This window comes from Hyperolius riggenbachi, chromosome 7 (assembly GCF_040937935.1).
Source record: "Hyperolius riggenbachi isolate aHypRig1 chromosome 7, aHypRig1.pri, whole genome shotgun sequence".
Taxonomy (NCBI): domain Eukaryota; kingdom Metazoa; phylum Chordata; class Amphibia; order Anura; family Hyperoliidae; genus Hyperolius; species Hyperolius riggenbachi.
The window spans coordinates 164,044,468-164,061,068 of NC_090652.1; the positions used below are offsets into that span (position 1 = coordinate 164,044,468).

General features: G+C 45.3%; 1 protein-coding gene across 1 annotated transcript in view; it reads left to right on the forward strand.

Moving 5' to 3' along the window:
* Positions 1–16,601, forward strand: part of TRA2B (transformer 2 beta homolog) — a 35,647-nt gene that overhangs the window by 881 nt on the left and 18,165 nt on the right. Inside the window, exon 2 of the mRNA XM_068244839.1 lies at positions 8,947–9,092. Coding sequence (XP_068100940.1) covers positions 8,947–9,092 — 146 coding nt within the window. The remainder of the gene's footprint in view (positions 1–8,946; positions 9,093–16,601) is intronic.

Here is a 16,601-nt window from a genome sequence, read left to right on the forward strand (position 1 = left end):
ATTATATCATTCCCCCTACTATCCATGGCTGCCTGGAGGGGGAATAGTAATGAACACGGCCCGGACTTGTGCAGCAGCAGGATCAGCCATATACCGGCTGTATCCTGCGCCCAAGTCTACTGGCACCAATTTCAAATGTATAAAAAAAAATGTACAATCTTGCGCTGACGCAGGTGAATGGTCAATGTGGCCTGCAGACTGATCACACACTAGCAACTCCTTGAACACTTGGCTGTGAGCGAGCTATTGAAAAGGAAAGCAAAAAACAGGAGGAGCGCTCCGTAGTGTGATACCTTTTTAATTAAATGAAAAACTGCGCAATAAAAGTTACACTTGCTAGATGTATATGGACAATAGGCATTAAAATTGGCATATAGCCCAGAGAAAACATCCCCTCATGGAAGCAGAACCTGAAGCAGTTAACGGACGAAGGCGTGGATACGCCGAAACGCGTCTTGACGTAACCTGCACACAGTCACCTCGAAGAGATACCTGCTGTCCATTTACCATCTGGATCCTTGCTGCCGCTGGCCACTGCAGCTTCAGGTTCTGCTTCCATGAGGGGATGTTTTCTCTGGGCTATATGCCAATTTTAATGCCTATTGTCCATATACATCTAGTAAGTGTAACTTTTATTGCGCAGTTTTTCATTTAATTAAAAGGTATCACACTATGGAGCGCTCCTCCTGTTTTTTTGCTTTCAATTTCAAATGTATGCATGTCAGGTACCCTTTAAAACTATTAGTATCAGAAAATGCACTTCAACATAACCCTGTTCTCCTCAAACAGAACACTCTTCTGTCGCCATAGTTTGTAATGTGAATTACGGCTCTGGTGGGCTCAGAAGCTAATTTGGGCATCGGCAAAAGATGGAGCCCAAATTACTTGATACTATAGTATAGATGATTAGAATCTTTTTGTTTTTGTCTCCCTGTAATGCTGGGGATACATGGTACGTTTCTGTACCATGTATTGGCCAGCTGATAATATTCAGCTGGCCCAATCAAGCCACTCGACCCGCGCCCGCTGGCGGACAATGGCAGGGAATCGAGCGGCTAAGTACCGCTGGCGGGGACGAGCGGGAATCGATCCGCGGGGACGCGGCTGGAGTCGATACGGCGGCTAATCGGCCGCCGGATCGATGCTTCTATGCCCGGCATTATTAGAGTACATTTTTTTTATCAGCCTGTCCCATGATAGTGACTAGCTGATACAGAAACTAGATTATTGTATTGCAAATATTTGAGTTGATGCAAGCTTGTTTCCAGTTTGTATGCACATTGAAACTAGATCAATTAAAATTATCAGCAGCTGCTTTTGTGACAATCAGTTTTCACACAGATTGCAACAAAATGTGTATCAAGTCAGACAAGAATGTGATTAAAGGGTACCTGTAGGGGGAAATAGTGTCCCAAATGGGTTACTCGCCTGAAAGTGGACCCAAATTAAAAATACAAGCTTTCAGAAATAAAATCTTTTTTCTAAATTATCATAATAAATAGCAGCATTTTTTCGGCTGCATGATGACAAATATAAAATATTTGACATTTTTTTGGGAGGAACCTCTCCCTTTTCATATTGCTGGTACAGAATTCGGCAAACTGATGGATTAGGTGGTGTCCGGCAAAGGAGGAACTGCTAAATGGCTGCCACCTGTATAACCCTAGTAATGAAAAGAGAAGGGTGAAAAGCATGCACTGAAATGCTCGCAGACTTGAAGGAGTGTTTATCTTTGTATGTGTCAGAGTGGTGCAACTAAATATTTTGAATTAAAAAAAAGTTTGCTTTGGGTCCGCCTGAATAGTCCACTGTGCCATTCCAGCGCTTTGTCTGTCCAGCAAGGTTATTGTCCAAATAGTGTGGGCGTAGTGTACTACAACTTATTGGAAACCTAGAAGTTCGAGACTGGGTCCACCCAATCACTTCAGCTGAATTTCCCTATGAGGTTTTCTGCTAGGTTCCCTAAAGGTAGACTAGTGCCCATTGCTTTTTCCGCCAAAGTGGGAGCGTGCTAATGTGCAGGGGCAGGGCAGCCACAAGCTTTAGCGGTCTCTGCGCTGGAACAGCTTGGCAGAGCAGGATGGGGGAAGCCTCTGGGGATCCAGAGGCTTTCCTCTCCCAAGTAAGCATCTAAAATATTCATTTGCAAACCTCCTAGATTTGCTTTTATCATCTCTAGAGATGGTCAATGAAATGCTAATCTAGGCTTGCATGCAAATTCTATGAAGGTTGGAATTCGGCCAATCGGATGTACAGCCTGTTTTTTACCAGCCCATTTCCAAGTTGTGTACAATTTGCATCACATTTGTTTATGCCAGTCTTAAGGTGCGTACACACATGCGACTATAGTCGTTTGTAACGATCGTTCCCCGTTCTTTACCAACGACGATCGTTACAAAAAATGAACCACCGACTATTAAGACAAACGAGCCAAATCGTTACAAAAGAAAGTTCTGTCTCGGCGGATTTTAACCAACGACGATCGGTTTCAAAAGTAGTACATCGTTGGAAACGGTCATTCGTACTAGGCTTGACATGCGCATTTCACTATTTCTCTGTGAAACTTCTCATTTTTATGCGCAGGCGCAATAGTTGCTTTACGTGATGTAACGTTCGTTCTAACGATCAGATCGTTACACACCTTTTAAAACTATCTTTACTTAGGTTGTTCTTTCATCAATTAAAAGTTCGTTCTCAACGAACGATCGTTGTCGCATGTGTGTAGGTAGCATCATTCACATCTCATGTCTATTTCTTACTGACTAGTTACAAGATAATCATTAAGATGCTAATTTTTCCAAATTGCATGCACCTTGGGTTTTGGCTCGTCCCATTCATCAGCAACAGTATTTGTCCCTATTCCAAGCTGCGTTAAATATGCATCCAAGCCAGAAAAAATGAAATATCACTAAGGGCCCTTTTCCACTAGCAATCACTAGCACTTCGCTAAACGCTAGCGATTGCGATTCAACAAGTCCTATCTTTTTCTCGCGATTTTACTATGCAATGCAATCGTGGTAAAAAACAATCCAAGGCACAATTGCGCTTTTGTAAAAATCGATTCACGCTAGTAGAAAAAACCTACTGCGATTCCTGTTATTTAGCTAACCCTAGCGATTTGCGAATCAGCGTCTCAAACGCTCACAGTGGAATAGGGTCCTCAGGCTGATAATTTAAGTTCAATCACCAACTCACCAGTCAGTGAGATGGTAATAATTTCTGCTTGCATGCAGGTTTAGGGCTTATTTTCATTGGGTGCCGCATCAGTTTCCGACTTGGGACACGGTACCCTTGCTGCTGCAAAGCTGTAGCCCAAATCTGATTCATGTGCTGCGGGAAACTTCAGCATGTCGCCCAGAATAGAAAAACTGTGTGATTCGGACAGCAGCCCATTGCAGAAATCTGCAACGTTTCCCCAATCAACTAACCTGTGGGGAAATGCTGCAGGTTCAGGCTACATTCAGCCCTAGTGGAAACAGGCTCTTAGTGTATGTTGTATGTCTCTTCCGTTATGAAAAGAAGCAATTGCGATCACGATTTGCACATGGTTTTGTTGTTACCCAATGTGGTACAAAGCAGGAAATTTTTTTTTTTTCTATGGGAAATCGCATAGCATGTTTTTCCAATGCGATTTGTGTGCACTCTTGTTCATTTAACCACCCTGGCGTTCTGATTAAAGCGGTTTAACACCCAGCATTACAACTTTGCTTTAAAAGATTGCTTACAGCTTACAAACTATTATGCCAGATTTTTTTTTAAGCAGAAATTCACTGAATGGGTTAAACATGACATTTTAGTGTTGGATTTAACTAGGAATCCGCATCCGTTCTTATCTGTAGTTACAAAATGTATCTTTATTTGTAATACAAATAGACCTTTGAAAAGCCTGCCGGGGAAGCCCTCTTTGTTCTCTCAGAGCAGTGTTTGTTTGTTACATTGTAGGTAGATACATTTGTAACTAAACAAGCAAGCACGAGGAGCATTTCTAGCTAAATGCAGCACTAAAATGTCATGTTTAATCCATTCAGTGAATTTCTGCTAAAAAAAAAAAAAAAATCTGGCATAATAGTTTATAAGCTGTAAGCAATCTTTTAAAGCAAAGTTGAAATGCTGGGTGTTAGACCACTTTAAATCGCCAGGGTGGCTGCGGGAGGGTTTTTTTTAAATAAAAAAAAAACTATTTCATGCAGCCAACTGAAAGTTGGCTGCATGAAAGCCCACTAGAGGGCGCTCCGGAGGCGTTCTTCCGATCACCTCCGGCGCCCAGAATAAACAAGGAAGGCCGCAATGAGCGGCCTTCCTTATTTTGCTTACATCGTCGCCATAGCGACGAGCGGAGTGACGTCATCGGCGTCAGCTGACGTCAGCCGCCTCCGATCCAGCCCTTAGCGCTGGCCGGAACTTTTTGTTCCGGCTACGCTGGGCTCAGGCGGCTGGGGGGACCCTCTTTCGCGGCGGATCGCCGCAGAGCGGCGGCGATCAGGCAGCACACGCGGCTGGCAAAGTGCCGGCTGCGTGTGCTGCTTTTTATTTGACGAAAATCGGCCCAGCAGGGCCTGAGCGGCAGCCTCTGGCGGTGTTGGACGAGCTGAGCTCGTCCAGACCTCTCAGCAGGTTAACAGTCTTAAATGCGGGCAAACCGCAGAATTGCAATTGGGCCAAAAATGGATTTCAGCACTCTGTACAGGGTACCGCAATTACTAATCATGGTGCGATCAGCAAAATTCATGCTATGTAGAACGGCCGTCATTCAGACTTTGGCCTACTTCCAAACTGCATACATGTTGCATGCCAGCCAGATATTTACGACCTTACTGACCATCTCTAGTTCCTAAGGGCCCATTCACACTCGGCAAATAATGGGTGTTTACCACTAATCGCTAGCGCTTTTAAAGGGACAAGTGCAATGTTAACTATATGGCAGTGGTCTCACTGCCGTGATCGCCAGTGATTCGCAATCAGCACTAGATGCAAACGCATTACATGCAGCATGTTGAAGCATCTTTTGAGCAACTGGGATTGCAATCGGGGAAGGAGGGGGTAGGTTGGGGGTGATTAGCTTTTTTTTGCTAAAAAAAACCCACAAATGTGTTTTTTTTGTTTTGTTTGTTTGTTTTTTTACCACTTCGCATCCAGACCTTGTTTTCCCCTTAGGCCTCTTTCCCAGTGGGACGTTGCGTTTGATGCGTCAGTCGCACAACGTGCCCCTAACGCAACGCATGTTGGTTTTGAAGTTTGACGCTATTTTAAAATGCGTTATGTCTCTTGGTGCGCCGTTTTCGGTGCACACTGATGGAACGAAAACGGCGCATGCGTCACATTTAAAAAAAAAAAAAAAAAAATTACTGAGCATGTGCAAACAGTCCAACGCAGCTAATAACGCACAACATGCAGCACTTTCTAAATATTGCTACACGTTACACACAACGCAACGTGAGCACTGTGAATGTCGCACATACTTTGTGTTGCTGTGCGTTAGTCTGCGTTATTACTTTTTATAATGTGCGACTTTAACATCGCACTGTGAAAGCAGACTTATGGATCAGAGCAGTTTTGACGTTTTAGCTATGTCCCTTTTTAAGACAAACCAGGCTTTCAATGGGGGGGTATTTAGTCTCAAGAACAATTTTGTTTTCTAGGCATTTTAATGGAAAAAAAGCAACAAATAAAAAAATGCAATATTTCTCAGATTTTAAAGGGATACTGTAGGGGGTCGGGGGAAAATGAGTTGAACTTACCTGGGCTTCTAATGGTCCCCTGCAGGCATCCTGTGCCCGTGCAGCCGCTCACCGATGCTCTGGCCCTGCCTCCTGTTCACTTCTGGAATTTCAGACTTTAAAGTCTGAAAACCACTGCGCCTGCGTTGCCATGTCCTCAATCCCGCTGATGTCACCAGGAGCGTATGGCGCAGGCACAGGCCATACTGGGCTTGTGCTATACACTCCTGGTGACATCAGCGGGAGCGAGGACACCGCAACGCAGGCGCAGTGGTTTTCAGACTTTAAAGTCTGAAATTCCAGAAGTGAACCGCAGGTGGGGCCGGAGCATCGGTGAGTGGCTGCGCGGGCACAGGATGTCTGTGGGGGACCATTAGAAGCCCCAGGTAAGTTCAACTAACTTTCCCCTGACCCCCCCCCCCCCTACAGTATTCCTTTAACAATTCCATTTTAAAAATAAAAAGTGCCACAGTGATAAAAACTATGCCACCAGTTTTATGTCCCCCCTAATATAGTCAGATTTGTCCCGAGTATCAGCCAAACCTTCCCAGTATAGCCAGATGTGACCCCAATATCAGCACCCCCGGTATAGTCAGATGTGTCCCTTGTATGTACCACCCCCCCCCAGTACAGAGAAACAGTAACGCTGCCAGGATTGGCAACCCTCATTCTAGGCAGATGTGTCCCCAGGATAACCTTTCCTCCATTATAGCCATATGTGCCCCCAGAATGCCCCCCACCAATTATAGCCAGATGTGCCCCAGTATTAGGTTACCCCCCCCCCAGTTACCTGGCACCCTCTATAAAAAAACCTATTCCCCCCCCCTCATGTGAATAGCCAGATGTGCGCCCCCAAAACCCCCCCCCCCTTAAGGGAGCCCCTCCGTGCACAGATTGCCTAAAAAAGTAAATCAAGCTGCCTCTCTCACCTTACCTCGTTCCAGCGATGAGCCTACAGCCCGAGCATCCGATCCCCGCCCTACACTCAGCAGCGTAATGCTGGTTACTTAGTACAGAGCGGGGATCGGATGCTCGGGCTGCAGGCTCATCGCTGGAACGAGGAAAGGTGAGAGAGGCAGCTTGATTGAATATTTTTTTTTTATTTTTTGGCTGTGCATGGAGGAGGGGGAGATGAAGGATCACGCGGTTTGCTACAGTGGTGATCATTCATCCGCGGGGGGATCACCAATTGGCTACAAGGAAACATGTTCCCTTTCTCCAATTAGTAAGGCAGCTGAGAGTGCCGGAGGGTGCGCTTGGAAGCGCTCTGATGGTGCACTGCAGGGCTTTAACTTCAAATCGAATATCTACGTCATTGTGGCTTGGAGGATGCCACAGATGACGTAGATATACTGTAGCGGTGGATTAAGTGGTTGATATGCATTTATCGTGTACAAATAGCTGGCATTAATCTATAGCGGTTTGCATAAGTGTGAATGGGCCCTAAGGGTAGGAACCCTAGTTTTTTTTTTTTTTTGAGCGTTTAGGAATCTCTTTAGATTTCCCTAAAACCATTTGCCAATGGAAGTGGATGGGACGTATTCCACTTAAGCAAATCGCAATCGCAGGACATCCTGTGTTTTGGGAGCATTTGCGCTCCAGTGTAAAATATTAAAGTGCTGACAAATCGCTAATCAGTCGCTATACATAGGGATTTGTGTGTGTGATTTTGAATTACTGCAATTTGTAAAAAATAATTTGAAACCACCAATAGCTAGCAAAAAGCGTACACTTTTTTAAAATTGCAACCAAGATCGTCAAATGCTCATGAAATTGCTTACAAAACGATATAGATAAATACTCACTTGCTGGGTCCTGCACGCTGTACTGGCTTCATTCTTCTTCCTGTTCTTGCGTATCATCTCCTTGGCGCTGTTTCAGGTAAATGGGACGCAAGAACAGGAAGTAGAATGAAGCCAGTACAGTGTGCAGGACCCGGCAAGTGAGTATTTGTCCCCGTCGTTCATGTGCTTGGCGCCGCGTTGCATCCCCTCCTCTGGATCCTAAAGAGGCTTCCCCCATCATCTTCACCAGAGGGGATCTTGTGCTGGGACCCCCAAAGTTCTGTCAGCAAGGGCTCGTTAGCAGTGTGTGCAGACGCAGTAGCAGCATTCCGGTCGGGGCCTGCTCTACTGCGCACATGGTTTGACTACACAGTAGGGTAGACCCGATCGGGCCTGGCTATTTTTGTCAGTCTAGAGCCACTACTGTGCCAGCAGACAAAAGTAAATATTGTCTGCTTGTGCTCCAGGCTGCCAGCGTGGGAGACAGGGAAAGTATCATTAGGATCTAGAGGCTTACTTCCCAAGGTAAGTACGCCCCAGGGGAATTTCTTTTTTTAAATTTCTTTCTTAATGTGGCTTTTTAGAGAATTGTAATTTTTGAAAAGTTCTGTTACTAGCTTTTTTTTTTTTTTTTTTTTACAAATCTATTCTATGCAAGTGGGTCTTCAAGCCTGCCAAAAGTTGATAATTATTTTTATTAATATAGGGGTCCCTTTGGGAAAGGTGAATACTTGTAATTTTAGTGAAGGGGTTTACTATCTTGGCTAACTTCTTAAAATGATTATATTTATAGACAAAATTTAAAGTGTCTAAATATGAAAACTCAGGTGATATGGCATTTTTGCTTTTATTTTTAACTCTTTCTCACATGAGTTATATGATCCTCAAGAATTTAAACTCCATCCTGTTCTTTTTCTGTCAAGGTTAAAATTGAAGAAGGAAAATACAGAAGTCGTCATTTGACACGTTTAATATATGAGAATTATTTGAAGCTCAGAAATAAGTGAAGCTGAATTTGAAAATTTAGAAAAAAAAACTATGCATGCTAATTGTCAGAACTGAAGTCCTACTTGTAGAATAATCAGAAATGTGTATGAAGTGGGGAAGATGAAAAAGAAGTCAGAATTTCAATGACTGAAGAAATGAAGAAAGAAATAAAAATGAAGTTAAGATAAGAAGTAATCTGGAATCATAATTCTCTACGCTAAGTAATTACTAGTCTGTTTCTGTGTCCCTGTATATTTTTCCAGAATACATGCATGCATTATATGTTTAAGAATGCATACAGGGTAAACAAAAGGGAAATATGTAATTAAAATTAAGCCCAGACCTCTTTTTTTATAGACTATTTAGAATTGGCACATTCAACTCCAAATAAGCTTTAGTTAAGTATTCTTAAACGTCTGTATCGAATGTGTGGTTAAATTTGCTCTATTTGTGTTCAGGAATCTCGATCTGCTTCAAGGAGTCTAAGTGCTCGTCGATCTGGAAAATCTGCAAGTCATTCTCCCAATCGCTCTCCTGCACGGTCAAGATCTAAAGAAGGTTCTAGACGTTCAAGATCGAAATCAAGATCTCGGTCCGAATCAAGGCATGTATTCTTGTTATCTGCTGAAGATGAGAATTAAAATGTCACACTTAAGGTGCCCATACACTCGTCAGATTGGCAGCAGATAGATAAGAAATGCATCTGATCTATCTGATGCGTTTTTAGAACATTTTTTACCAGGATAGAATTCCAATAGATTTCAGTTTGAAATCTGTTGAAATTCGATCTGATGGCATTTTTTTGCCATCAGATTTCCATTAAGGCCAATGCAAACTGATAAGTAATCTCATCAGATCGACCTAAAATTTCCACCCTGCTAGTTCGATGGAAATCCATCGAAATCGATCGAAATCGGCCATCGATCGGTCGATTGGCCAACCGATTTGCTATCGATCGGCCAGAAAATCGGCTGAGTGTATGGGCCCCTTTAGTAATAAGGTACTTTTACTTCACGTTATATGAAACCATTATTATTTTGCATTAAAACATTAAACACAGCACAAAATGAATAGAACACATAAAATGACTAGTGTAATGTTGTTTAAAGGGAAGGTTCAGGGAAACCTTTAAAAAAATAAAAATCCATATCCACTTACCTGGGGCTTCCTCCAGCCCATGGCAGGCAGGAGGTGCCCTCGCCGCCGCACCAGAGGCTTCCGGTCGTCTTCGGTGGCCGACCTGGCCAGGCCGGCTGCCAGGTCGGGCTCTTCTGCGCTCCAAGGACGGGCTCTTCAGCATCCCACGCGGGTGCGCTGACGTCATCGGACGTCCTCCGTGCTGTACTGCGCAGGCGCAGTAGTTCTGCGCCTGCGCAGTACAGCACGGAGGACGTCCGATGACGTCAGCGCACCCGCGTGGGAGCCAGTGCTAAATGAGGCAGAAGAGAAGGAGGTGGAGTAGATAAGGAGAAGGGGAAATGGAATGTTACAGCAAAGCAATGTAAATTGATTCATCCAAATAAGCTTGTGGGCCCATGTCTTTCCGTTTCTATGACCAAGGATGCTTTCCTTGAGTTTCACCTTATTGCCTCCTCTGCGTTGGTGTCGCTACTGTCTCTAGAGCTGAAACCGTGAGATTATTGGCATTCCCTTCATGGTGGAGCCTGAAGTTTAGTCGTGGACAGCCCTTTCTAGACTGTATAGACTTTAGATGTTCCTGCATCCTTTGTTTCAGGATGCGTTGAGCTTTGTCAATGAAAAAAAAAAATCTGAAACATGGGCACCAAACCACATAGACAAGTGTGTTGTCTGGCAAGTGAGCTGTCTAACCACATGTTGTCTGGAGCATCTAAAGTTGCTCTTAAAGTGGATCCGAGGTGAACTTTTACTCATTGCATAATTGTTCCTTTCCGATTGTTTATAGGCCATTTCTCAAGCCAAATACTTTTTTGTTTTTGTTTTAATACTCTTTAATTCCCTATAAACTAAATAAACCACACCCACAGGTTTTCAGAGAGCCTTGGCAGTAGCAAGGGCTCACGGGAGCTCAGTCTGGGCAGGAGGAGGAGGAGGTGGTGTTACTAGCCATTGATTTCAGAGGCAGAGGGGAGTAGGGATGATTAGGTTTTTTTCACAAGCTGAGTGCACAAGATACAGAAAAGCCTGCCTCTGTGTAATGTTTACAAACATTGCTGCTGTCATTGTATCACAGGAAGAAATAATCATTTTTTATTAGATGTTTGCAGCTAGATTTGCTGTGTAAACTATCTAAACTTTAGATAAGATATATATATATATAGACCAGTTACTTGCTATAGTTTTTCATCTCGGATCCACTTTAAAGTGATCCAGAGATGAAAAAAATGAAAAAGATATACATACCTGGGGCTTCCTCCAGCCCCATCCGCCTGGATCGCTTCCACGCTGCCGTCCCCTGCTGCCTGCAGCTACGAGAACAGTCTCCCCGCACTGCCGTCAGTCTAGAGTAAGAGAAGTGAGCTGTTTGCGTATCTCTCCAGCAGCCGCTGGAGAGATATGTAGAGGGCGCACTTCTCCTGCGTAGGCTGGCTCCGACGTCAGTGCCGGGACCCGGTTCTCGTAGCTGTAGAGTGGGATCGATCCAGGTGGATGGGGCTGGAGGAAGCCTCAGGTATGTATAATTTTTTTCTTATTGCAGTCATCTCTGGTTCCCTTTTAAGATCCAACTTGCATAGCTATGATGTGGCCCTGGGTAAATTGAATTTGCTACGGACTAAAGGACACCAAAAGTTGTTAGCTCAAAATAGATTTCAAAACCTGGTCCCTGCGTAGTATGTATTATGCTGGGGATACACTGTACGTTTCTGTACTGTGTATCGACTAGCTGAATCATGCTGGTCGACCCTCGCCCGCTTGATCCCCGCCAGCGGACAATGGCAAGGAATCGAGCGGTGATAAGGAAGCGCCGGCGGGGACGAGCGGCAATCGATCCGCGCGGACGAGCGGAGATGCGTCGGCATCGAGCCGCTGGCTCGATCCGGTGCATAAAACGTGCCGTGTATGCCTGGCATTAGTTCTCATTGATACGTTCCCTGATTTGGGAAAGCACGGTGGTGTAGTGATTAGCTCTCTTGCCTTGCAACTCTGGGTCCCCAGTTCGAATCCTAGTCGGGCAACATCTGCAAGGAGTTTGTATGTTATCCCCTTGTCTGCGTGGGTTTCCTCTGGGCACTTGGGTTTCCTCCCACATCCCAAAAACCTACAGAGAAGTTAATAAATTATAATACCATAAATTGGCCCTAGACTACGCTACATAAACTACACAATACATACATAGACATGACTATGGTAGGAATTAGATTGTGAGCCCCTCTGAAGGACAGTTAAGTGACAAGACAATAAATCCTCTGTACAGCACTGCGTTAGATGTTGGCGCTATATAAGTACTAAATAATAATCTCGGCCATTGGTATATAGTTGCTTGCTGTGCTGGAAGTATTCCTTCAGTTTCTCCAGCATATCGTATGGCCTACAGGTGAAATTTGAAAAATTAGAATATCATGCACAAGTCCCATTTATTTCAGTAATTCAACTTGAAGGATACCTTAGTCCTGAACCAAATCGGAAATGGATGCCGTGTGTGTGGAGGGGGGGGTTTGGGGGGTCTGCCGCTGCTGCATCCCAGTCCCCTCCGTTGCGTCCCGGTCCCCGCCGATGCCGTCAGACCAACCTGGAGGTCGGCCTGTACTGTGCCTGCGCTGTCGGTCACCGCCACGTGCACCAGAGCGTACTGCACAGGCGCAGTAGTTCTGTGCTTGCGCAGTACGCTCCGGTCCACGTGGCGTTGATTGACAGTGCCTCTGGCGCCTTGTCTACCTGACGTCATCGCCGGGGACCGGGACATGCTGGGTGCTTGGGGCTGGAGGAAGCCCCGGGTAAGTAGCACTTATTTTCTTTTAACCACTTCAGCCTACAGGATTGAGAATTTCCCAGTACGTCTGCTCAGACAGCACCCCTAATGAGACTTGTCTCCCTCCGAGCAACGGACAGGAAGCTGCAAAAGATTTAAAAAATTTGCATAATCAGGCGGTCAATAGTATAAATAGGCATAGTCTCTCACTCTACCTTCAGTTCTAGTTTCCTGTCCGGACGTGAAGGAGGGAGAGGTCTCAAGGTGCCATCCGGTCAGATGACTGGGGCTTGCTGCAAGGTCTCCTGATAGTCCGCTCCAGGGGAGAGCGGTATGATGTGACTAGCAGCATTCAGGAGGCTTCTCCCAGCAAGGCGGCAGATTTATGCGCGCTCCAGGAACTTCCGCTCGGAGAAACCGGAAGTCGTCACGTAGAGGCGTCCCACGTGACCAGGAAGCGCTGCAGAGCAGATAGCGGCAGGGGCCGCGGCGGGACAGCGCCAGCTGGACGAAATGTATCAGGTGATTGGGGGTAATTATGCAAATCACTTTGCCGATAGTTGAAAAGCCACCTTTTTTCCCATATCTCAGATGTCGGCTGAGATCATGGACGCTGCAGGATCCTCTACTGCATTATCTGTGGAACCTGGCTCTGAATCCTCTCTGGCAAGTAGTCTGCGGGGCATACTGCTTAGCTATTATCTAGTTTTGTTGGTGGTTTTTTCTGCTAAGAGGATTATGTAGCTAACATAGGCTTATTGTTTGTTTGTATTTTAGCCTAAAAAGTCTGACAAAGTGGATAAGTCGGGGACACATTCCAGTCAAGACAAACGCTCAGACAGCAAGGTTGAAAGGAGATGTGCTATTTGCAATAACCGTGTATCTTCCAGCTCTAGAAAATTATGCCAGTCCTGTACCGATAAAGTAGTGAAAAATGAGTCTCCTGCTGTGTTTAAAGACTTGATGGGGTGGATGAGAGCTGAGATGGCTACAGCTATTAGGGAAATAAAGGACTCTGCTATGGCTTCCTCCTCTGCAGCCGATGCTGCTGCCTCATCTGTCACTATGCCTCTAGTTAATCCACTTGCTAGTATTATCTCTGATGCACCTCCTGCCTCTCTCCCACCAGTATCCCCAGCAGGCTCTATTGTGAATTTACCTCTCCCTATCGGTGCTAAGAGGAAGAGGTCTGCTGAGGATGTGATTGAATCCGATTTATCAGAAGGGGAGATTTCTTCTCTTGAACAACTTTCAGAAGAGGAAGTTGGGGAAAAAGGAGATAAATCCCAGAAATTTGCCTTCTCCCCAGAACTGATGAAGGATTTTATTTCTGCCTTACATAGTACCATGGGTATTAAAACTGAGCAGAAATCCTTGACACCCCTCGACCAAATGTACGAGAGCTTGGCGGACCCCCAGTCACATTTTATTCCTGTCCATTCCTCTCTCAAGTCTATGATTAAGAAGGAATGGGACATGCCAGAAAAGAGGGCCTTTTGGCCGCGATCTATGTCCAAACGTTATCCCTTCAGTCCCGAAGATTCGGGGTTTTGGGGTCCTCCGCCAAAGCTTGACCCATCATTGTCTAGGGTGTCAAGGAAGACTGACCTATTATTTGAGGATTTCGGGAATCTTAAAGATCCCATCGATAAAAAGATGGACAATATCCTACGTAGAGCCTGGGAGTCTTCCTCTCTGACCTTCAAGCCTGCAGTTGCATCCACAGCAGTGGGTAGATCAATGAAAACATGGCTTTTAGAGATGCAGGCCAAGATTGCTTCAGGAGTACCTAGGGAGGAGATACTCAAAGATTTTCCCAACTTGTTTAATGCAGCTGATTACCTTACTGATGCCGCTGATGACTCTGTTAAGCTAACAGCAAGAACCACTGCACTAGTGAACTCTGCCAGAAGGGGAGTTTGGGTTAAGACTTGGGGAGGCGATAACTCGTCTAAGTCAAAACTCTGCGGCATTCCTTGTGAAGGGGGTCTTTTGTTCGGTTCTAAACTGGACGAAACCTTAGATAGAACAGCTGACACAAAGAAAAACTTTCCCACTAGGAAGAGATCTTTTCAGTTTAAACGGCCCTTTCGTGGGCCATCAAAGCCAGAGAGTAACGATAAAGCAAACACAAAAAGGAGATGGGCCCCTTATAGGAACCAGAGGAACAAGCCCAACAACCCCCCGATTACCAAGTCAAATAGACAATGACATCAGGCTCCCAGTGGGAGGAAGACTTTCCCACTTCTTCGAGACATGGCAGCTCTACAGAACAAATCCATGGCTCCTACACATTGTATTAGAAGGGTACAGAATAGAATTCGATGTCACGCCTCCTCAGAGATTCCTTCTCACTCCCTTACCTTCAAACAGGCTAAAGCAGCTTGCTCTTCAGAACGAGGTAAAATCTCTACTCCACAAGAAGGTAATCAGGGAGGTTCCCTCATGTCAGAAAGGCCAGGGGTTCTATTCGCCAGTATTTCTGGTCAAAAAGGCTCAAGGGGACTTCCGCTTCATTATCAACCTGAAGGGTCTAAACAAGTCAGTAACATACAGAAGGTTCAGGATGGACAACATTTTGTCTGTGATTCGTCTCTTACAGAAGGACTGCTTCCTGGCATCCCTGGACCTGAAAGATGCTTACCTGCACATTCCTATCCACCTGTCCTCGCAGCAATTCCTCAGATTTGCAGTCCTGCTGGACGGAGAGGTAAGACACTTTCAATTTAATGCTCTCCCCTTCGGGTTAGCCTCAGCACCATGGTTGTTTACTAAAGTCATGGCAGAAGTACTTGCAGTCTTGAGAATGGAATCAATTAATATCATAGCCTATCTGGATGATTTACTGATTTGGGGTTCATCTGCAAGCTTAGTGAGTTCCCATCTTGACTCTTGCATAGCCTTCCTTCAGTCATTAGGGTGGCTAGTAAACTGGGAAAAGTCTTCCTTATCTCCTTGCCAGAATATGGAGTATCTAGGGTTCAATGTTGATACTTTGAATGAAAGAGTTTTTCTCCCTGATAGGAAGATCTCTTCCATACTTAATGCTGTTCTCTCTTTTCAGACATCAAGAAGCATTTCACTGAGAAGGGCAATGGCGATGTTGGGACTATTAACAGCTTCGTTCCCTGCGGTTCAGTGGGGACAGTTTCACTCGAGAAGCTTACAGATATGGATCTTAAGAAGTTGGAACAGGAAGCAATCTTCCCTAGACAAGAGGGTGATGATCCCGCACGATGTCAAAGTATCGTTGCTATGGTGGCAGATTCGAGACCATCTTTCAAGGGGGCGTCTCTGGCAGTATCCAAATCAGACAATTATAACTACGGATGCCAGTTCGTGGGGATGGGGAGCCCACCTGGATCTTCTTCCAGCCCAAGGTCGTTGGTCAACCAAGCTGAGGTCTCGCTCGTCAAACAGCAGAGAACTGGAAGCGGTATGGCAGGCATTACAGTCTTTCAGCAGCCACATCAAGGGCCAGCATGTTTTGATAAGATCAGACAACAGCAGTGTGGTGGCATACATAAATCGCCAAGGAGGAACAAGGAGTCATCTTTTGTGGCGTCAGTCATCTCGAATTCTAAACTGGGCAGAGGCAAACCTGGATTCCCTAAGCGCCAGCCATTTGAAGGGAACATCGAACCATCTGGCCGACTTCTTGAGCAGAAAGACCCTGGACCAGAACGAGTGGACTCTCAAGCAGGAGGTCCTTCAACAGATTACGGACTTATGGGGGTGTCCGGAGGTAGATTTATTCGCCAGGAAAGTAAATACGAAGTATCAGAAGTTTTGTTCGCTCCATCCACGAGACAAGCCTTGGGCGATAGATGCCTTCTCCATGAACTGGGGTCACCATCTGATGTATGCATTCCCCCCATTGCCTCTCATACCCAAGGTCTTGAACAAGATCATACGGGATCAGGCTCGAGTGATATTGATCGCACCATTTTGGCCAAAAAGACCTTGGTTCACGTTACTACAGACTTTAACGATATCTCAGCCAATCACTCTTCCTCTCCTCCCGGACCTTCTGTCTCAGGGACCTGTGTTTCACCAGAATCTACATCTACTTCATCTTACAGCATGGAACCTGAGTGGAAATTGTTAAAGGCAAAGGGACTCTCTGATGGATTGGCGGAAACTCTAATCCAGAGTAGAAAGAAGGTGACTCGTCAGATTTATCAAAAGGCCTGGAGAGTGTTTAATGAATGGTGCAATGAAAAA